Consider the following 24731-nt stretch of genomic DNA (forward strand, 5'->3'; position numbering starts at 1 on the left):
CTGGGAATCCATAATCTCATTGCTCTATCATCACTACAGGGTCAGCCAGAATCAGAGTCCCCTGTGTGAAGGGATACATATGAGATGGTCAAAACAAATCCTCAGGAAAATTCCCTCAGGCCTCAAAGTAATGAGTACAGTGTTCAGCTCTTTGCTTTCATAATTCCAACCCCACTCAAAAAAAAGATCACGTACAGTATTTGCCTTTGCTAGTGCAAGAACATCTATGAGAAGCTGAACTGCTTCTTCCTGTCTCAGCTCATGCTGGTGCTGTTGTCTTTCCCTCCATCAGGAAAATAAACCTTTCAGAGACAATCCTGTTTGCCTTGGTTAGGTAAGACTGTTTAAAGCTGACTTCTCTCTTCTCAGTTGGAGGAAACTCGTTTTCAGACAATTATATAGCTTAGCTTTATACAAACACAGCTCATTAGGAAGAGAAGCTTTTAGGGAAATGAATGAATACAATTCTACTGTCAAATCTCCCTACTCACTATGAAAAACATTTATGCTTTGATGTGTAAAATTCAGTTTCCTCCAAGAAGTAGTGAAGAAATTCAGGAAAAAATTGATAGAAGCAATAACAAATAACACATATAGACATAAAAAAATCTCTTATAGCAATCCTTCAAAATATTAATGACATATGCTTTAGCATTATTGTCAAACAGAGAAATAGCAATATGCTGTGCTCTGAGTCAATGTCAAAGATTCCTGAACCTGATGCCTGTCTACTAAAATGGCAAGACAGTGTTATTAACACTTTACAGCGATTCATACCCTCTTCACATTGTGCTGATTTTCCCCAGTCCTACAGTGAAAAGAAGACTTTCTAAAGTACCAATCTATATCATTAATCAATTTTCTTTCAACCATTGTATTGCCCTAGAAAAGAACTTTGCCTTAATTAAATAATGTTATTTTTCCCCATTAGGTTCATTAGGTTCAAACTTAATTACATGAGCTCTCATCTCCTCTCTCACATATAAATATTCTCAGCATTCTAAAAGCATAGGAAGAGACAGCTAATGTGCAAGGCATGTGTACGAGTATAAACATGTAAGAGGGGTGGAGGCTGCTGTCAGAAGGGAGGTGCAGGAACAAAATTAACAAGGACAAATCTAAGAAAAGGCTTTTATGTGCAAGATGTGCTTCCTGTACAAGTGCAGACCTTTATATTCGGTAAAAAGGACTTGAAAATTAAGAACACAGCATTAGGTTCACTTCTGCATTTGCTGTTTTGCAAAAGCTTTTCTGCATTTTGTTTTCTTCCCAACATATCACACTGTATTTTGAGCACAGGAATGGAATATGCTGGTTTATTAGCAGGACCCAAGGGCTACTTCAATAGGTGATTTTTCCTAAAAGATGAGTATTATCCATGGGATAGTGAAGTGATAGTGAAGGCCATTACTACAGTACAAGTTCTTAGATTTTTCATTTGCAGCTCTGTCAAAGGGACTTGCCTGTTAAATTTTAGGATTTCAACTTAGACTAGCCAGGACCAGCCTTTGTGTTGTTTGATTCCACTCATGAATATTTTGGAACACCAAGAAAGAGTCTTTTGCTGGTTGTCTCATTCCTAATGATATTATTAGTTAGGCAGCTTCTATTTTTTTGTGCATTTCTCTGACTACTTCCCTCATCTTTCCTGCCTTTGCTATTTTGCCTCTCCTCCTATCAGGCAGTCTGTCCTACTAATATATCTTCTGCCTCATTCATTCCACAAGTTAAAAAAAAAAAAAAAGAGATCAAATGTACTTCCCTTGCAGAAGGCTTGTTTTCCCTTCCTTCTCTAAATGCAGGAGCTTTACAAGCTCTTTGTTTAACCTTTGGTATCCTGCTGATAACATGTTTATCTCTTACTCTGTGAATCTCAGCTTCTAAGGAGCACCCTGCCTCTCCTTGTGTGCCATGTCTTCTCCTTGCTCCTGAAAATTCCCACTGCTGGGATTATTTTCCACCTCTTGTTTTAAAACCTCCATTTCTTCTCCTTAGTTTCTTCCAGTGAAATTCAAATACTTCATTCCCTTGCAAGACTCTCTGTGGCCTGTCCCACCTGGCTTGTACCCTCCTGTGAGAGGAGTGCACTGTTGATGAGACATTAGGTTCTTGTCAGTTACTTCCTAAATCTCAAACTTTCACACATTTCTGTCTTTTGATGCTTTTTAGGATAATTTTCCAGCAGAAAAAATTTAACAGAAGTTTACTCATTCTGAATCATAGGTCTTTTTTTATCATTCCTACAGGAAAGCTGACAATGGTCAAACAGGAGGTCCAACGAAACTTCAAACTAATATTACCTCTCTTTTTTCCTGTCTTTTTCCTCCTTTTCTTTCCCTATGGGCTGGCTGGTTTGTTCTTTTGGTTAGTTAATTTGGATGGTTATTTCTTTTGGATGGGAACCACTGCTTATTTTTCCGATCATATTTCCTCAGCAATGTTGAGGGCCTTTAAGTGTAAGACTCTGAGTAACATATTTGAACATGGGGGTCTAAAACACAGGTAGACAGTTCAGTAAATATATTCCTGTAAAAGTACACTTTTACTGAGTACTTCTATCTCTACACCAGGGCATGAGAGCTATTTAATGCCACCTGTGCTATGCCATCAATAAAGATTTTAAGACTATCCTGTTCTAATTATAAAACCTTAAAAGAAGCAGGGAACGTTGATGCTATTCTACTATTCTAAGTGCTTAAATACATACACAGACAACCTTTCCATAATATTGGATTACCTGCAATGTTTAATGGAATTATCCTGGAAGCATCTTTCTGAAATATTTAAGAACCACTGTTTGTATAGTACAGACAATAATTGGCATGAATTAAGCACCTTGCCAAAGGGCTTATGGTAAGTCTGCAACAGAGCAGAGATTTTGATGCTGGTGTCCTAACTTCATGGCTGTACTGTTGCATCTTAATAACGCAGTTATGCTTCATGATGTTTTAAATCAATCTGACAGCATCAGGGCTAGAAAGATATTGTGCATGATGCAGACTTTGCAGAAATCCAAACAGTATACATTTACTGTAAATATTATGGATGGGTAATTACATACTACAAATTTTGAAGCATGAAATAATAATTTTAATGAGTGCATGAAGCATATACTCAAGTACAAATACAGGAAGGAACAAAAAGAAATTAAGACTAAAATACAGCACATAAAAGTCAGTGGACAGGATCACTTTTAAAATGGTCAATACTTTCATGTAACATTTTACTTATGGTTTTATTTATTTGGTATGTAAATTACCATCAATAATGCAGATGCAGTACATAAGAAATGCTTTTCCTTCACTTGTTTTACTGGAATAATATTACATTGTTCATCTTTTCCAGGGCTATATAACCAAAACCCAAACTGGCTAAGGTGATGCCTTCACATTAGTCTTATTCCCATAACTCATGCACTTATCTCCACTAAAATCAATAGATTTTTGAGTGTGCGAGAAGTAAAAGACAAGCATACTAAATACTTTTAATCCTGTGTTGGCAAATAGATATGTAATTGTGTTACACTTATCTCCAAGGCTGATCTCTAATTTGCATATTTTTAGAGTTTTGATCTATAAATGGGTTTTAATTTGTTGACTTTTGCAAGAACAGACTTGTTGGAGTGAGGGCAGGTCATGCATAATCAAAGAGTAAAACAAAGACAAAAGAAAGATGCAGAGAATTTGAGCTCAATTTCTGTATGAAATGCAATTAACATTATAATTTCCTTGTACCACACAAAGACCTTACTGTACTGGGTGTCCCCCATATTCAGGGGCTTTTTGAAAGATTCAAGAGATCTTTATCTATGCAAATGGTACAGAGTCTTATGAAATGAACATGAAAAATTTAGGCATGCTCTTCTCTCTCTTCTGCACTTGGAAAGTGGCACAGAAAGATGAAAAGACTTTCAAAAGAACAAACACTGTGATATATCTGGAAACAGAGCCCTCTGACCTGAACTGCAGCTCAGGACATGAACTGAAAAGCTTTTCACCTTCTCTTATAAGACAAGAGTTCAACGAACTGTGGAAATGAATAAAATTGTACATAGGCTCTGTAGATAGAACTAGACATTGATATGTGTGGGTGCTTGAGAAACTGCCAGCTTATAACTCCTTCAGCTGTATGACAAAAGGCTGGGATGCAAATGTTATTTATACACACAGCCAATGACTACCTTAAGTCCTGACAATACATCCCAAGATTAACAGTGTGTATAACCTGCACTGTGTCCCTCCCAAGCACTGCTCTCCCCAGGCTGAAATGGCAGCTATACCTCTTATTGTTTAGAGGTAGGAACTTGCAGTCAGCCTCCCCTCTGCAAATGCTATACAGAATGCAACTCAAATAGTTGCAAATCAAATCACCATTAGTACCACTGACCTCATTCTTTACCTGGAATAATTCTCTCCAGAGATCAGTCATTTAAGTATATCTATCCTTGATAACCCAGTAGGCCTGAAAATGAAATAGCTTCTCTAATGCATGCAACAAGAATCAATAGCCTTTAAACACACAAGGACACTTTATTGTCTGAAGTGTATGGGTATATGAGTCCTGCCATCACTAGACCAGTTCATTTTGGTAATTTGTAGACATAAGGACAGGTAGAGTTGTGGTCCTTGCAGAGCATATTGGATGGGCCATTTGCTCAAGACTTGGGAGCTCTGTAAATGAGACTTTCCTGGGAGAGAAGGATCTAGTGGACAGTATGTGAGCACAGGCTTCATTAAGGAAGGACACAAGGAAAAGAACATGAGGGAGGTATATATTAGAAGTGGGCCTTAGGCACTGGGCAATTTGGAAAGTCTGTACCTCTCAAGTACCTCAACCAATGGGGAAAGAGAAAGGGAAATGTGGCTGGGAAATTAAGATAAAGAGGAGACTGAGTCCTCTAACAATTTGAGACACCCCATGGGAAATGCCCATGATCTCTCCTTTTATTTGAATAAAGTAACAGGACTTCTCTGTCTCCTTTTCGGAAATAAACCTCTAGTATGTGTGGGTTAATTTTCCTGACACAAACAGTATCCTCTCACTTTGTGTTATATGTCCCTGAGCTTTATCTGTTAACTCTTCTGTTTCCCATTTAATCACATTTAATATGGGAGTGAATTTACACTAGCATTTCTATTAGAAAAAACAGCCACAATGGAAAATGTGAAAGTGATGTAAACAGTAGTCAAGCACAAGGTTTGGAAAATTGACCCATATTTATGCTGTGCAGCTCTTTACCTGTGATAATCACATTCAGAGTAACATTAATGGGAATATAACACAGATGTAGTTAGCTATAGATAGCAGATTACTAATGGCTTGTTATTTTGAACCATTACTCTGACTTGAAAAGTATGAGCTTATCCAAAACCTCAGCTCTATTTAAACAGAGACACACAAAAAAGCCTTGTTGAATCAGGAACAGAAATGAGACTGAACTACATATACCTTGATTTTCTTGTTCATCATTCATTACATAAAAAAAAAAAAAAAGAAAAAGGCAGAAAAAAATATCCTGGTTATCTGGAAGGCTTGAGGGTAGGAGGGCTCTGCAGGAGCATCTGGACAGGCTGGACCAATGGGCCAAAGCCAATTGTATGAAGTTCAACAAGGCCAAGTGCCAGGTCCTGCACTTGGGTTACAACAGCCCTAAGCTTTGCCACAGGCTGGGGCAGAGTGGCTGGAAAGCTGCCTGTTGGAAAAGGACCTGGGGGTGCTGGTCAGCACTAACTGAACATGAGCCAGCTGTGCCCATGTGGCCAAGAAGGCCAATGACATCCTGGTCTGGGTCAAGGGAAATCAAGCTTGCACCAGGGATACAATGTTGGATATTATGAAAATTTGTCAAGCACTTGAAGAGGTTGCCCAGGGCAATGGTGGAGTCACCTTCCCTGGAGGTATTTAAAAGTTGTGTAGATGTGGCACTTAAGTACAGGTTTTAGTGTTGGACTTGGCAGGGTTAAGGTTTGGGCTTGATGATCTTAGAGGTCTTTTCCAACCAAAATGATTCTATGAAGCTATAATTCTATGAGTCAAGTTTGAGTGATAAAAAAATGCTGGAGAATAGATAGATGGAAAATCTGCCCACTTTTTGGATAGCTGTGAGCTCCATTATACATTTTTCCCCCAAGCAAGCAGTTTTCATCCCTTATAAATTTTCTGCAGTGCAACAGTGGATTCTTGTACTAAAAAAAAATAAGATCTTGGGTTTTGATTTTCATATAAGCGTGACTTTTTCAGGAGGGGAGGGAAAACCTCTCCCATTGTAGTCTAGTGTCTATTAATTAATATGGTTAAAGACAAATTGGTGAGATTTGAGTCATGTGAACTGATCAGTGAATCTATTTTTTCTGTTGGTTTGTCTTTTTTATTCAATTTAATATTTAATTTGGCTTTCATAACAATAGCTCTAACTTGCAATTATGTCACAACTTATAGTAGCAGGAAAACAGGGTGTGTCATATCAGTAGTTTTTAGCACAATAATAAATATGTATGTTGGAAATTTTTGCATGCAGCAATCTTGAACTGGCTGAATGACAACTGACTTTCACGACTAAATGAAGACACAAAGCCAGGGTTTGTGAATGAATGCCACAATCATCCACTATTCCAGTAAAGACAAGATGAAATCCTGAAAAGGTGGTGGAATTGAAGTTATTTAAAAACACTTACTGCAAGGAAGATCTGAAGAGAACTGTGAGCCACTTCTATGTACTGATATTCAAGGAAACACCCCGAGACAGTGATATAACGATGATCCTCTGGTGCCCAGTCTGGTGCTGGGGTTACTGAGGTCACAGTGCAGCCTGGCCCATTCTCCATCCACCAAGATCGGTGCATTGAGATGTTAAAAGTCAGAATGAGATCTGTTTCCTGCAGAAGAACAAGAAAAGAATTAATACCTGGGGATGGTACTCAGGTATCCAATGCCTCAGTAAGAGATTTCACAGCATGCATAAAGAAGCAAAGAGCTGCTATAAAACTGCACTGTCACATGAAAGTTAGTGGAGCTTGCCTGCTGCAAGCAGAAGTAGCTGTACCTTGTCAGGCAGAAATGCTTTGGTGCAGAAAAATTATCCTGCAAGCCAGGATCTGTTCCCAGACATCATGGCAGCCTAGACTACAGCACTCATTGCTGTTAATTGCCCATATCCCAGTGGATACCATAAGGATTGATGGCCCATGTTTTGTTGGTCTGATGTACCAAACTATACAAGAATCCCCCAGAATCGAGACTTCATGCTCTTTAATACACACACATCATATGCAAGGAGTCTTTTCTCAGTAAAGGAGACCTATGGTAGCTCTACTGAAGTATTGGAGAAGATTGAAGAAAAGGATCCTACACATTTTGCTTTCTTTACAGTGCCTCTCTCTGATGTCTAATTTCTAGGATCCTGTAAGGAAATAGTGAGTGTTGCCTTGTCTAAAGACTACTCAGCTAGTTAAAAAGGAGGGGCAGAGGCATGCAACCTTTAACTCCCATACAGCTACTGCGATGGAGTAGCTAGTCAGCCATGCCTTCCATTAGGATTGCATTTATAAATAGTTCATAAAGGATTAATAAATTATTAATATACATCATAAACAATACTACAGATATTACTTTCATAAATTATACGTGGTTGCACATTACTTGAGGGTGTTACACATCGCTATAACAAAACTATGGACTCTGTGGATTCTGTAATAGCCTACAGTGTTTACCAACATTTCATAAATAATTTATTACTGTAACCTCATTGTAAAGTGTGACTATCTAGTCTCTGTGCACATGTGCTCAGTCATGCAAAAAAAAATTGCTGTTAAGTAATATCTTTGCAGAGCCAAACTCTCCCCACACATAACCTACATTTTTTTCAGTCTGTTGATGTCATTAATATTTAAGATTCTCATAAAGATTTTAAAATGTAACTATTTAATTAGGCTTAGCATGCCAAAAATAATAGAATGCTATTTTGTAGCAGATAAGTTGCATTCACATTTCTCTCCCTTCAAAATGGCTATTTTTTCAGTCCCATTTATTTCACCTTTTTGCACTAACTTATGATGAGGTAATTCCATCCAGAGAGATTTTGGATAATGTCACACATCAATTGATCTTTGATTGCACTTGACACTGCAGTGTAGCTTAATATTTTTTTTCTAATTTGCAGTTCCTACCAAAAGTATGGAAATTTTTTACATTAAAAAAAGTAAAATCGATCGCTACCCTGCATAAGCACACACAGCTATCAGATGGCAGGAAGGACCTTAAATATGTTTGCAATGAATAATTTCCCTTCATTCCCTCAACAGTCCAATCCACCAAATAATGAGCTGTATGAGAAAATTTAAAATGCTTCATATGAATTTAATCATACAACTAACTTCAAGCATTTGTTAGTTTTGATCAAAGCTACAGCAAACATTTCTATAAACTATGCAAATTGTTCCCAAATATATATATTGATGTTATAAGTTATGAGACTTATAAGTTATAAGACTTCATCCCCCAAAACCATCTCCTTTCTCTGGTTCCTTCCATACTAAAGCCATAGATACTGCAAAGTGTCTGCCATGTGTTTCTTGGAAATAGGAATTTTTTTTAACCCAAGCCAGAAGATAATTTTTCTTTCTGAAGGCAGGGCTGTTACAACACCTCAAGTAGAACACTGGTCTTTTCACTTGGTGTAGGAAGTTGAAGAAAGAACATCTTTGGAGTAACTTTGCTTAAAGTAATAGATTTAATCCTAAATGACTAAAACTGGAATCCATCATGTTTCAAAAGAACTTTCAGCCATTCTAGTTACCATGGAAAATTCTAAACCTCTAGTCTCTTATCAGAGATACAACACAAATGAATAGGACTCATTGTCTATTTCTATTTTACCCTTTGCAATATCTTGAGAAGAATCATGATGGACTAAATATATTTTACAAAGTGCAGACTAGGGATAAAAAAATGTTTTCCTTGAAAAAGAAAGGGATAAACTGGCTTGCAGGAACTGAGTATTTGTTATGCATCTTCCAGATGAAGAGAAAATGGATCAAGAGGAGCTATACATAAAAATCAAAACTGTTCTCTGTGGGTAGAATATAATTTCTCTAGAGGCAGCTATTTTTGCTTACCACAGGTTCAATAATCAAAAATTTTATTAGTTAAAAGCACAAGTAAATTTCCAAATTACATGGGAAATATAATTACACATTAAAATATTTATGATTACATATATAAATAAAGCTTCACAAATTCTAGCTTTCTTACATCTCTGAATTTATCCACAGATGATATTTTTGAAATATTTACACAATTCCTTTGCACTCAAATCATCTTTTGGCAGTTAAGTTGAATGTTGTGACTAGGACTTGTTTCGTTCTGGAATACAGTCTTTGAGTGCTTACCAGTAAAAGAATTACTAATCTTTACCAGGTCTATATTCTATTTCTTTCAGTAATAATCACTAAAAAGTAAAATTCAGTGAATAACCAGTAAAACACTAATCTGTGTTCATTGGTCTTAAAATAGAGCTGTTAGCTAGCATAGAAGTGTTATATTCATTAATTCTTATTCATCATCATCATCATCATCATTCTACTGAAAGCCACAGCTTCAAATCTTAGAGAGCTTTGAATCACGTGGTTGAGAAGGCTTTCGAGAAGCAGTTGAGGAAAAAGGTCAGCTTCAGAAAGCAAAACAATAAGATGTGAAATCTGTTTCTGTAAGATTAGAGACCATTCATGTCTCAGGTCCAACTTGGGTGGATTAAAAATGACAATGAAAAAAAAAATCTTGAGAAGTCAACATTGTAAGTCAGACCTTGCAAATTTCTATCCCCAAAATATCTGGGATCAGAATAACCGTAGAAGGAGCCTATTAACTACAAAGCTGGTGCACAGTTAAATCTCAGGTATAAATTCTTATGTGCTTTGAATTTGCTGATAACCTTCAAGCCATGTCCCATTTCATGCAACCATATTAGCAGAGCAGTTCCTGTTGCTCAGTATTGAAGGTCACCCAGCTTATGAAAAAGTTTCCTTCAGTGAGAAACACTTAAGGACTTGAATCCCCTTGTAGAACTGTGGAAGCCACGAAGGGGATGATGTATCTATCGTTAACATCTCTTCTACTGACAGCATTTAGAGCTATTTTTGGACAAACTCTGCTTGCTATTTACTTTGTTCACTGTTTGAATACAGTTTTAGTGGACATAGACAAAGTCTACACTGGAAGCTGGGGATTTATTATGCTCTCTAGTGTATTTGCCGTCTGTTTCCCTTCCAACATCTGTGGCTCAGACTTGTTCAGGGAAATGCAGAGAAATGGTCTGATAAGCCTTGAAGCTATGAAAACTAACAAGAATTGTTGATACACATTGGGCAAGCCAATATGTTGTTGTTCAAAGTCTGTATGTCAAGGAAGATTTCATTATCCTAAATTCAACAAACAGCTGCTTCCTTTGTGGACATAGAAATGCATCTGTAAGGGCTTTATTGCTGATCACTGTGCTGCTTTTGTAAATTCTGCTGGTATTTGTAAAGCTTTTTAGTGAAAATTGGTGCATTAAAGTAGATTTTGATACTCATCAAGAAAAAAAAAACACAAAGGAAAACATTTTGTAGGACATGTCTGCTGACATTCTGAAGATGTGTTGATATATGTAGTGGTCAGGAAAAGTACTGTTAGATTAGACAAGTCTTGAAGTTTGGAGGTCTCTGACACTCAGATTTCTGAGGTTAGGATATGAGACCTCTTCAAAGTACATCTGTAATTTTATTTCAGCTTAGTTGGTAAAAAATTTTGAGCTTTAATGTTTTTGTGCCTATGTTTAATATAGTAGATGACAACTTTTTCTGAGGTCAACTGCACAGTACATAGCATTTTCTGGCTGAGGACAGCTGATGACAGAACATGGCAACATCAAGCTTTGTAAAAGCTGCTAGAAAAAGAATAAAATCTTCTTTGTAATCAGACACAACAGGAGGACAGCAGTGCTTAAAAGGAAGACAGCTCTTCGTGTATTGTATTAGTACTAGCACATATCAGTAAGGGCCCTGGCTCTTTGCAGAAATCACAATATATTAGTGTTTCAATGATTTTTGTTGGTTGCAGCTCAAAGAAGCTAATTAGAAACAGTGCCACGAGAAAAAAGAGGCAGGAGTGGTTCAGGGTGATTCTCCTTGAAAGTCCAGGAGATCTTGCAGACTCAGGGAAGTTGAATTGTACTGATTTCAATGGTTATGTCTTGCTGTGTCATGGGAAATGATTTCTTCTATTTTTCTAATTAGGAATTGCTGAAATCTGTGCAAATCTGCTAAGCTTCTGTACCTCTTTTGTCGAATACAACCATGTAACCACTAGTTTAATTTATCAAACTAAAACTAGCAAGAACAGGCTGCTTGGAGAGTGAACAATCACACAAGGTTTCAGAGATAAACTATCAGGGTCTGAAAGCATTTATAGTTCTGGATGCCTAGGATGCACAGAGGCCTCTAATTCTTGTTATCTCGCTTTTCCACTAAAACTAACTCCCACCAGGCAGTACCATTTTCTCATGCAAGCAGACTTTTTCCTATCTAAAGAAAAAATCTCTCCTAACTGAAGAACCAAAATAGAGCTTGTCAGCTGTGTTTTTTTATTTTTGTTTTTGTTTTTTATGTTTTTTAGTTTGTTTTTTAATTTCCAGTTGATATATGGAAAATAATTATTGTACAATTGTGTAGGGAAAATGGATATTTAAAGATAATTTTTTTCTATTTTGTTGCATCTGAATTGGGTTTTTTGCCTCCCCAATTTTTGTATATGTGTGATGTGTTCCTTTTAATTTCAATTTTTTTTTCAGTAACCTAGATTTCCATTCTTTAATTTCCTCTTGTGAAACAGTTTTTTGCCAGTATAATTGAAAATTGTTTACAGAATCTGATTTAGCTGTGCGTCATTAATCAGATAAGGTTTAACCAGTTTGAATCTACCCAACTGATATACTTCTGAAGTTCATCAATGAAAACAGGCAAAAATTGTCCCCCTGATAGCTTTTCCCAGTATTCTGTAAAAAATGCTACTAATGTATTTTAAGTGATTTCCAGTGTACCAAATATACTTCTGAACGACTTTAATTATAATGTTACCAGCATGAAAGAGATGACTCAGATGTCCTGATTTTCTTCTCTAAAATGAAACTAGAATATTATATCAATAAAAGACTATAAATAATCCTCAAAAAGCATAGTCACTGCTGTACAGAACTTGACATTGTCAATTATTATTCTATCATACCTGTCAGTTATCTTCTGAAATTAGCAAAGCTACAAATGTTATATTAATTTAGATTTTCATATTTTTCTAGTAGTTAAATATGCACACTGAAAAACCTAAACATTTTACTCTGTTCCCTTTCTACTCATTAAAAAAAAAAAAAGAGACACCTGCTAGGCTCCAGAATATTAATTTAATTAGTTCAGTGGCATCAACAATTTTATTAACATCATTCTTCAAAAATTTTCTATCTATTTAGTTCTTCAATTAAAATATCATAAAAAGGAATTAGAAACCTCAGTTTATATTGCAAGGTCAACATGGTTATGACTGCTCCATGAATATTACTCTTCCATTAATATTTTTTCATATTTCAATGGAATATTCTTAGGATGTTCTGGATTCTAAAATCCATTGAATTTTTTCTTGTGCAGAACATGAGAATTTAGCCCTTCACAGTAGCCCAATGTAATTTGTCATGAGGACTAAGAAGTTGCGGTCAAATAGAAATTTTAATTTAGTTATTGTACATATTTAGCAAAGATCCTGATTACTAAAATTTTTGTAATTTCTTGAAAAATTTGTGGAGGATGCAAACTTGTGCAATGATAAAACACACTGAAATGAAAAGCTAACCAGAAGCACTCACATCCCACAGTAGCAGCTAACTCTGCCAAATCTTATTTATTTCACACTGTGCAGTAATCAAGGATATCATTTTGGAATTGAGAAAATTTGTTTAAGGAAATTGAGTTAAATATAATACATTGTTTTGACAAACTCCCATTCTCTGACAAAAACATTTTATATCCAAGCTCTAATAATGTGATTGTACAGTGGACAGTTTTCCAGGTGATCTACGTTGTTCTATCCTTGGGATTATCAGATATCACCTGTGCCCCATGAAACAAAACTAGCAAAGAATTTTATGATTGAACTAAAATCAGTGTGGTTCTGGGTCTCTTTCTGAAGTGAATATTCTGATAGGTTTCCAAACCCTGGTTATTAATATTGAGGTAAAAATGCATGATGAATACTGCTTTTACAATATATTAGTACCAGTTTTTTTATGAGGTTTTTTTTTTTAATGCTTTTAAAGATATTTAGTTCACTATTCTCTCAGGACTATTTGTTTCCCCTTTATTTTTAAACAGTAAAGGAAGTATGTCTCTTGTCTTGGTCTACCCAGGCAAATACACAGATCAGTAGTGCTTAGAATTTTCAGACACAAATATGCATAACCTTGTAATTCTAAATAAAAACTCCTCTAAGCACAAGTGTTGCCTGGAATAAAAGGGAAAAACTCCAGACAATATTAAAAGCGATAATGTGAAAAGCAGATCTTCAATGCAAGCTTCCAGGTGCAAAAGTTTGGCTCTGCACATGTGCACAATTGATTTACTACAAATTTTATAAGGTTAATTAATTATATATCTAGCAGGTACATCCAATAACAGAGTACTTGTCCCAGCAACCCTCCCTTGGATCTTTTCCCTATTTCCTGTTATGTCTTCTATGTTCTAGTGCAAAACAGAGTGTCCTTGTTAGAATTCATCTTCTTGAGAATAAGACTAAACAGAATTTCAGGAATGTCTTGGGTTAGCTTACTGTTCTAAAATGTGAGAGAAAGAGCAGGAAAAGTAATACAAACTATATAACAATGTATTAACAGCCTACAAAGCTACAAGTATATGAAAAAATATATAAAAAGCAAAAATCTTTAGGCATCACAAGGACATGTTAAAAAAGACTATGCAAAGTTTCCAGTGAGCTGGGATCACCATTCTGAAGGCTGCATGTAGAAATATCTAGGCCTTGATTAAAACTGCAGCATGAGATTAATGTCCTTAAAATTATTTTATTTTTTAGAAAAAATGGTTTATCAAGTTACCAAACCATTGCAAAAATATGTTGCTTCATCATCTCTGCCCAAGGAAAAATTTTAGTATGGTCCAACATTCAGTAAGGAAGGATGCATAAGTGTATGATGTAAAACTTAAGCATCAGACAGTTTATAGATGTTTGCAGAAAGACATTCCAGTTGATGCAGTTTTTTCAGTGTCCCCTGGTATTGGTTATTATTTAGTGTTAGGTACTGTAAAACAAAATGCATGTGTACAGTGATAAATTTATATTTTCTGATTCCTATTTTTTTATTATCTTTTAAAGTGTAAATAAATATCTAGTTCCTACAGTGTGTGCAGGAAAGAGTAAAAGGAATTTGGACAGAGTTCTAAAACCACAAAATGGTGTTGCTATCCCAAAAGCAGTGTTAAGAAAGCTGAGATTATTGTAACAAAGGCGGGCTTCAAGAAATATCAGGCTGAGGAGAAATACATGTTGTGTACATTGTGCTCTAAAGCCTAAGCCTTTCTATTCAGTGGTGATTTTATAAGCACTAAGATCTCAGAATTATTAAAATGAAGCCTAGATAAGCCAGAAAATTATGGAAAAAGAATGTGGAGTCATCTTTCTCAGTTTGATTCACATCTATTCCAAAGTGAATATTTTCAAAAGGCTTTACTTCTGTGGGGAAGTTGCAATGAGCTAAAGCATCAATTTTAAAAGCATAGCTTGTTCTCACAACCCACTTGCATTCTCAGTGAGAAATAAAATATCCAGATTTAAATGGTTTGAATTCATCTGAAGTCATTAGAAGGGACCCAGTTTAAACAGAGAGATAAATATTTCTGAAGGACTCTGAAAACTCTAGGTTCTGAAGCCTAGATGTTGGGGTTCAGGCAAGGCTGGTACCCTGGCTGAAGCCAGCACGGCAGCTATTCCCAGCTGCTTGGTCCATATCCCACTGCATCAATGTGATGGATGGCGAAAATGGCGATTTAATGCAGGGAAACTTAACATTTTATAGCTTGGGTTCACTGTGTTACTCCCATCTACATACATCACACCTGGGTGCTATTGGCTAATTACAAAAGGCCTAGCTATCCTAACAGAGGGGGGGGTCTGGTAGCTTCCCGTTCCATCCCGAATTCTTCCGCAGCGCCAGGCCCTAACTACAACACCTAGATAAGATGTTGAGCAGCACACCAGCCACAGAGTGACTATCAGGAAGCACAGAAGGGAAAGTGCAGCCTCTCTTCACATAGCCCCTGGGCGCTGCTCAAGAAATGATGTGGAATAGCTGCACAGCATCAACTACTTCAGGTTCTTTCACTATAACTTATTCCACTCCTGACCAGGCTGACAGGTGTCAACATCCACAGTGCTAGATTCAGATCTGAAGCTTGCAACATTCATGTACCTTGAAAATTTGGACCAGTAAAAGAAAAGTTAGATCTCTGCAGAAACACTGATACGTGCCCAGCATGATGTGCACAAAGCCTGCATGTAATAGTCTTTATTGCAACACTGCTGAATATCTAAGGTTTCTGACTCTTAGTTTAACACATTTTACTCCTTGGTACGACTTTCCCCAATTTTAAGGAATTGTACAGCTGCAATTGATCAGGTGACATGGGAAAACCTGTGTCACAGTTTTCAGTGCAAGAGCTACTTTTGCCTCGGCCATATCTACCCAACAGACTTTAAAAACCACCTTAGATTCCTGTCTGAAAGACCCTATTTGATTTTTTTAATGAAAAGATATCTGTCACAGGAACATGTTCTATGACTCTGATAAACTTTAGTTCATACAGTGTTTATTCATGTCCTTGTAGGTGATGGTAGTTATTACTGGAATACCTATGGCTAGATCAGATTTGATAAATCAACTTCTTTTCACTTTACATGAACTAATTAATTTAGCAGTAGGTGAAATTGCTCTCTCTTTTTGTGGTGTCATGTCACTCAACATGGACCACAGATTAATTTTATATAAACTAATTTGACTATCCAATATCATCACTTAAGTACAGAAATAATAAGATCTAACTTGTTTTGAGCACAGAGTGAATTATGGAAGTTTTGTACACTGGCTGCTTCCCGTGTTTATAAATTATTTTAACTAATTTTAAGAAACAAAGTACACAGTTGCTTCTGTTCTAGGGTTGAAAGTAAGTTATTTATAAACTTCTATTCTGACATTAAAAGTTTCATGGAAACAGATGAAAAGAATCTTAATCACCTACATTAATAAACAAACCATAGTCTCTAATTAGCTGACGTTAGCAAACTTTTCCAGTGGGTGTCCTTTCCTCTTGTGAGCTACTGCTATGACATGACAATTCCATCACTGTAGTAAAACACAGCCTCCTAAGGACAATTCAAAGCCATTTAAAAGACTCATTGCATAACTTTGGATAAATCTATGAGTTTTATTTCATTTTCAAAAGCACCCCCTGAGGAATAATCCTATGCTAGGTTTTGTTTTGCTAGTATGAAGGAAAACATCTCACGTACTGAGAAAGAAACTGCAGCAATTTAAACCAGTTAGGTACTAATGCACAGATGAATAGCCTGTCCATGTTTTTCCTGTTGTCTCTGTGGCATGTAATGCTGCTAAAGCCTAAGAGGATTCCCAGCATATATAAGAATATATGTGTTCTAACGTACAGTACAAGAACACCTAAGTTAAGATGGCAAAATCACCTCAAAAAAATTCTATTTTTTTTTTTTAATCTTATACTTAGCACCAGTTTGCACAACATATATACCAGCCTGTACAATATACATAAGATGTAGAAAAAAATATGCAGATTCAGTGTGTGATGTTACAGTTTTGAACTGATGGTGTTATTAGGTGGTAAAAAGTAATTTTCCACATATCACACTCTTTCTTTCTAAAACTCTTTACATCAGCTTTTTGTTTCCTGTTACTTAAGACTCTTTTCTCTCAGATTCAAACATTTTCATCTGAAATTTTGTAGAAGATACAGTGGTTAACAGACAACTATGTTATTTTATGACAAAGGAAATGCTGTTTGGTCTTGTATTTTCCAGGGTAGTCTTGCAGAAACTTTATTTTATTTTTAGAGATAAATTAAAATTTATATAAAGAGAAGTTATATGGACTGATTAAAATCTAATCAAACTTTTTACTTCATATGTTAAACAAATGTATAAGAGATATTTTAGAAAAGACAACACAGCAAGCCTTGTTAATGGAAGAGTAGGATCTAGTACCTGGCAGGCATCCTTAAAAATTAATTCCCAGATCAGCTATGTTTTAATGACAGTTCACTGACAGCTCATGTCAGCTGTCAGCTCTACTGCTGCTGAAATTATGTTTGGATGTTTTGCTTATGTTTAGATGCTTTGCTCCATCTCTCAGGGCTTTGGAAAAGGGAATATTTGCCTTCAGTTAAAATTTACTTTGAGTGCCCAAGAGCGTTTGAATGAATGTGAGGGGTCTATGTCTCTGCTCTCAGACAGGACCATCAGTAGTTTGCTCCCTTTTCAGAGAGAATGGAGCTCTTTGCGGCTGAACTCTGACTGGCAGGGGGGCAGCTCTGCAGAGAGAAAACTGGGTGTGCTGTGGGTAAAGACTTGTGGGCTGTGTTGAGGGAGTGTCACCAGTAGGCTGAGCAATGTGGCTCTTCATCTCTGCTCAGCGCTGGTGAGAAAACACCCAGAGGGCTGGTCCAGTTCTGGGCTTCAGGGTCTTGAGAGAGACACACAGTGGAGCCAATCCAGCAAAGGCTTCTAAGCTGGTCATGGACTAGAGCACAGGACATTTGAGAAGAGGGGGAACGAATGAGGCCAGTTCAGCATTAATAGGTGAAGGCCTGTTAGGTTGCTACTACTGCCCATAACCACCAAAAGGGAGAGCAGAGAGAAGGCAGAGGCAGCCTCCTCTCAGAAGTCCACAGCAGAATGACAGGAGACAACAAACATGAGCTGGAACACAGACAATTAAAATTATTTTTTAATATTTTTTTTAAACCAGGAGAATTGCCAAAGACTAGAATGAGTGCCCAGAAATGAGGTAAAAGCTCCATCCTTGGCAATATCCAAAATTTGACCTAAAAAGCACCCAAAAAATGTCATTCAATTGGCCCTCCTTTGAGAAGAGCATTGCACAAGGTGACCTTCTAAACTAAATAATTTTTTGATTCAATGTGTCTTTTTTTGAAGGCTTAGAAGGGTTGTTGCAGCTCTTCAAAAAGCAAATAAAAACCCAGGCAATCAATCAACTAACCAAACCAACAAAAAATCCCAACCCCCCCAGTTATAGAATGTCTTCCTGAAGCATGAATATCTATGGGGTGTCCCTCAAAATCCTACTGTCACATACTGGGGACCACAGTAGCAATGAAACCACAGTATTTGGGAATAGAAAATGAAAACGTGCAAAAATTCAGGAAGTTTATTTCAAGATATTTTCTGTCTCTTGCCTCTGTTCCTTTTGAATCATGTCACAGTTCTTCAGCGTTCATATTTTACTTGCAAGCATTTCCTACTGGTTAGCTAAAATTTACTTAAGAAAATCTCTTCAGGATGCAGCTCTGTACTCAAAGACCCTCCAATTTCCAGCCAGGATTAAGATGAAACACTAGGAGCAATGATCTTTAATGAGCATAGCTTGAGAGGAGCACCTAGAACAGAGCTCTATCTCTGTAGACCAAATCAGTGATTGAAAACTTTATTTAAGAAACTGATGGGGAGTAGATTTACCATTCTAACTGTACTGTCTGTGTCAGTTTCTTAAATTGAGTTTTGAGGAGCTGATTTAGCCCAGGGAAAAGGAGAAATCTGGTTGAAGAGTCTCTTGGGGCTGCTTATACTAAATTTTTTTGTTTGTGTTTAGTGCTAATGCAGAATTAGACGAACTCCACTGTCAAGATGTTAGAAGATCGATGCTTTTATTACCTGGAATTGGAAAGCTGGTACACACAATAGAACAGTCGCAGGGAGAAGAGTGATACAAAGAGCTCTTTGATTTCCTGGTGCTTAGGAATATTGAAAAATACTGTGAATTCAAAGAAGCAGAGTTCATTTTTTTTTAGTCAAGGAATAAACACATCATACCTGATTTATTAAATTTAGGCTGGGTAAAAATTTTTCAAGGAACCGTATATCTGCCCAACAGAAAAATATATAAACTTCAATAAATAATTAATTTTTTCAGAATCTATAGAACCAATTCACTGTGAAATGCCAGCAATCCTCCACATGTGCTTTGTCTTTTTCTTTGGAGTAAAACTCTCATAAAATACTTATGAGAGGGCTCTTTTGTTTACATAAAGACACATAGTTTTTACATCAACATCACAGATTCTTTTTCTTTCCCGAAGAAAAGCATTGGAAGTATTAATGTTTCTCTGAATTCCCAGGCTCACAGCAGTTTTCTACAATGTGCATTAGTGCAATTCTGACTTCACTGGGAGTTGAATTTGCCCAGAGAAAGCAGCATTAAAGCCCTATATGCTTCCAATCTAAAAGAAATGTTTTAATTTGATCTGAAAGGTGAATCTATAAAGTATTACTACATTAAAGGCATACATCTCTTTAATAAAAAAGGACCTAATCTCAAAAACGAATGGCAGAATTAAGAATGAAAATAAAGATTACATGGTTAAGTCTTCAAAGGTTAGGAAATGACAAACTTCAGTTCTGCCTTAGTGCACCTCAGCACTACAGTAGAGTATTAATTACACACAATGTTTTATCGTCTGGGCTGAGTGCACAGCATCCTGTAAAACTTCATCATTAAGCCCTCATATATTTTTCACTCTCTTAACCTGTAGAGACCTACAGCTTAATCCAAGACAACTTCAGAATTATTATTTTTTTTTACTGGAAATAATTCCATTAAATTAATGGAATTTTCACAGCAGTGAGATTAAATTTGTTACACTGAGACCAGACATTCAGATAAACACTTCCCAAGTCATTACTATGTCTCATATATATCTGCACCCATTAATATATCTTTCCTTATTGATGGTGATATGGGTATTTTTTCATTCTGGGTATGGTTTTCCTGGTGATTTTGATAAATATACTGTGATTCCTTAGGACACTGAAGTGAATGTCATATAAGACTAAGTTTAATGTTGTCAAACAATTTTTTTCCTGACCTACACATTAGACATTCTGCAAAAAAAGGGAAACAATGTCCGAGGGAAATTGCAGTAGTTTACAGTCATATTGGAAAGAAATATGAAATGATATGTTGTGATCTCTTCTGGGTCCAATGCTGATATATTTTAATTAATTATGTGAATGGCTGAAAAGAGGAAAGGCTTGTTGCTATATGATACTGTGAGATTGCAAGAACATTTGAGGAAAGGGTTGGCATTCAAAATCATCTTGAGAAACCTTGGATTTGTCCTGTAAATTGCTATTCAGCAAGGACAAGTTGAAAAGTACCTTTGTGTTGAAATAACTAAACATACAAACAACAGTATGGGTAACAAAGTTCTGGATGTTGCTCTCTCACAAGGAAGGGGAAAGTTATCACAGAACAAACTCTCTCTAGTATTGGCAGGGTTTGAACTCACAAGAATTCAAGAAAAACTGTGGACTAGAATGAGCAGATGTCTGAAAATGAGACCCGTGAAGAAAGATAAAAGGAATTGGGGTTTCCTGGCTCAGAAGCCTGGGAGTATGACTGGCTTTTGGAATGAATTGAGTAATTCTTTTCCTGCCTGTAATGGAGGTACACCATCACTGGCCCAGGAACTTGACTGCACTGCAAAGACATTGCAAAGAAGATACAAGTTAGATCTTGGGGGAGAAAGTTTCTGAAGCCAAGGGAGAGGAAAGCACTGGAGAGACCTGACTGGGGAGTTTGTGTGATCTACTGTTACTGGCTTTAAGAACAAAATAGATTAAATTCTGTCATGCATTCATGAATATTTAGGCTGATGACATGGACTAATTGACCTACTGAGCCATTCATCAGTGTGAATCTATGATTCTAATAACCCAAAACATGGTTCTGGGAAGATATAATATTTGTAAATATGTAACACTTATCACCAGTCATCCCAGTGAGATTTGATATATTTAACATATTAATTGGAAGTACCCAACATGTAAAGCACAAACATAAGTGAATTTGAATACAAGATTTTCCCTGGAGATTTCTAAGAGATATGGGCAGTTTTAATGAAAGAAAAAGGAATCTTGTTTATAGAAGTAATTTTAAGGGACTGACTATAAAAATTTTCTTCTTTCTGAGGTTCTCAGCTTTTGATAGAATAATTCCTATAATATTGCACAGTCTATGCAATGGAACTCCTGAAACAGAGTATGAACTGTAAAATCTGGAATGCATATCCCTAGCTTTGGCTGGCTGCTTCTGAGCTAGTTGCTGATGGTGCAATGGACCTGAAAAGGCACTCTGAAGGTATTAGTAAACACAAAAGGTGTGGAGGTTTTCTTCAGTATGAGGTGAATCATGCCTTACAGTCCTTTGGCTTTAGAGCAGCTGAAGACACTAATCCAAAGGTACATGTTTGCATTCAGTTCAACTCCATATACTTAAGAAATAAAACCAAAAGTATGGATATCCTGGAGTACAAAGAAATCAGATTAAAAGAATCCCATATTTTTATATATATATATACATACATACATACATACATACATATATATATATATATATATATATATATACTGTAAGCAGTATAAGTGTAGGTTGTAAGCCAGCTGCATGTTTTCTGCAGATAGATATGCTAAAAAGGCACTTCAACTAGAAATATGCAGTATTAGAGCAAATATTTGATAAGTTGGAAATTCCCTCATGAATAATAGAAAAATTTGTTTTAGTTAAATGTATAATGTGGCATTTCCTTTGGAAGAATACTGAAGTTCTAGTTGAAAATTAAGAAGATTATTCACTTTGAGACATATATATGATTCCAAAACTCCAGAAGCTTTTTGGAAACTTGAACTTGAACAACTATGAACTCATGTGGCATGAGAAATTTGAGGATTCTGAGACAAAGTTCCTGGGGGTCTGCAATACTAGAAAAATTATTTCTGAATAGATGATTTACGGGTGTCTGTGACCTCCAGGAACTGTGGCAGTGCTGTAGGCAGTTCCCAGGATTCTGCCATCATTTCGCCATGAATGTACCACTTTGGATTAAATATCCAATCTTCAAAACTTCCCCACTGGAAACCAAGTTGTCTGATATGTATCTTATATCCCACTCTAAAACTGGCGAGAAGACAAGAGATATCATTATACACATTACTATGTGCATGATAATATCCAGACTTTCTATCGAGCTTTTGTCTGGCACCACAGAGTTGATAAAGGAGCAAAAAAAAAAATAATATATATATATATTCCAGGGAGCTAACTTTTACCTAATTCCTGAAAGAGGAACTGGTTTGCATACTGAAACTATAGATCAAATAAAAGGAGACAACATGGAAATTAAATTATCTTGCTATTTGTTGGGTTTTCTTTTTTGGCAGCATTATCTTGAACACAAATGTTAAATTGCCACAAAGAAATTTCCACAAAGAAAGCAAAGTCATGAATTATCAGTTGGTAAGTCTCAGATACAGGAATAAATCAACAGAAATGAAAAATGCTGAGATCAGAAATAGCTTGTAGTATCCTGGAGCATGTTTGGTTCACGTATTATTCAGAATATTAAAATATGGCATCACTTGATTTTGGATCTTTAAATTTAAATCTGCTTTCAAATAAAATGGTCCTTGATACAGTATACATTTTGCAAACATGAGCTAACCTTTAATTAGTCTGTGCTAAGTGGGACTGGTAACCATGTGTAGAACTTCAGCTTTCTTTGTATGAACTTCAAAGTTATTTTCCTGTCTTCAAATTTCAGATAAAAAATTTCATTACAGTTAACTTTTAATTTCCTACTCTGTATTATTCCACTTCTTATCTGCTATCTTACCAGTTGTTGCCTTTATTCTGAATAAGTCCAGTTTCAACTTCCTTCACTACCAGCTGTAACTACCAGCCTATATTCATGTAATGTACCAATGATTGTATTGGACCCAGTGGTTCTTGCTCCCTGCACAGAGTTCATATGTTTTTGAAATATCACCTATTTCTCACTTCAAATTAGATATTAATCATTAGACTAACATGCAGTATGTCCCCCTGATAACAAGCAGATTAAAGTTTATGATTCTTGTTCTGTGTGTAAGGGTCATGTTCTATTCAATAATGCAACTCTCTAAATTGGTCTTTAGTGGCAGTGTTTGCTCAGTAGTCATGAACACTTTCACAGGATTTTTGGGCATAATTCTGTGTAATGGAGTTTCTAATATTACCACTGAATGATGAATTGAACAATCATACTTTGTATTTTCTAGTGAAAGTCAGCTACTACTTTCTTAGAGGTATGTTATTCCTCTGATTAATACAGAGCAATGTCTATTCATTTGCCTTAAATAAAAACTTAGCAATATTTTTCTTCATCAAGAACATATCTGAGACATTTTCATTCATTTTATGAAGATTTTTTTTAAAAATGGGCAGAAAAAAAATGAATAGTTCGGAATCTGTGAAAAATGTTTCTTATTGTATTATTGCTGGCAAACCACAGTCAAATTTATTTATCTATTATTTATTTACCTATTATTTGTTTATTTATCTGATCCCAGACTTAGAAACCTATTTTTAATTAGTGTATCAAGATAATGAACTTGTTTCTTTAGTTTAGGATAAAGAAAAACTGTAAAGCTTACTGAATATACTTATTAGCAAACTCCCTGATGTAAATGTGTTCTTCAAATCATCACAACAGGATCACTGAAAAGAAAACTACAACTTAATGGGAAATCTCTTCAAAGTGGGATTTCTGATTTTGCTTCATTTGCTTTAGTGACATTTGAGTATAGGAGTATATGTGCACCTGGAAACTACAGGCCTGGTAAAACTGCAGTCTGACACCTGGGAAACTTTACCATCACAGAGTATTTTGAGGAGGAAGGGACCCACAAGGATAATTAAGTCCAGCTCTTAGGGGAATGGGCTCTATAAGGATCAACCTAGACATTATTAGCACTGTGTTCTAAATAACTGAGATGTCACAACTCAAAGAGGAAGGTTACAGATCAAAGGGATAAGTGTGTTGCATAGGCAATATGTACACTGGAAACAAAGAGCAGAAGGACCAGCCACCTCTATACCAAAAACCAACTAACACTGGTATATAAAGTCTCCTTTAGCACATCTAAATTCAGAGCAGGATCTTTACCACTTAGCCATCCTTTCAACACCATTAGCACCATACTGAGTATGCAATATTTTGTCAGAAGTCTAGAGTACAACTTATAGATCCCTCTGTAATCAGGAAATTGTATATTAAAAACAAGTAAATTCTAATTCTATTTTAACTGATTCAGACCATGAACTTTCCTAGATAACTATACTGCAGTTGCTCTAATGAATATTTAGTTTTATAATCTCTGCTGCAATTCCATCTATCATCTAGTCATTATGATAATTATGTTACAAACTGACATGTGAGTTACTCCAGCATGTTGGCTCATATTAACTAAACTACCCAAAGAGGAAAAATTTTTCTTGTGAAATTAAAATTCAGTGTGAGTTTACAGCTTAGATGTGCATGTCTTGGTTAGCTTTAATTTAACTA

At 36.0% G+C, this 24731-nt stretch overlaps 1 protein-coding gene across 2 annotated transcripts in view; it reads right to left on the reverse strand.

The window, feature by feature from the left end:
* Window positions 1-24731, reverse strand: part of NKAIN2 (sodium/potassium transporting ATPase interacting 2) — a 523842-nt gene that overhangs the window by 71863 nt on the left and 427248 nt on the right. For both annotated transcript variants that reach the window (XM_005518328.3, XM_088052854.1), the window contains exon 4: window positions 6675-6875. In XM_005518328.3, coding sequence (XP_005518385.1) covers window positions 6675-6875 — 201 coding nt within the window. The remainder of the gene's footprint in view (window positions 1-6674; window positions 6876-24731) is intronic.

The sequence above is a fragment of the Pseudopodoces humilis genome, chromosome 3 (genome assembly GCF_049639895.1).
Source record: "Pseudopodoces humilis isolate 2021_Gansu_Grassland_sample_001 chromosome 3, ASM4963989v1, whole genome shotgun sequence".
Classification (NCBI taxonomy): domain Eukaryota; kingdom Metazoa; phylum Chordata; class Aves; order Passeriformes; family Paridae; genus Pseudopodoces; species Pseudopodoces humilis.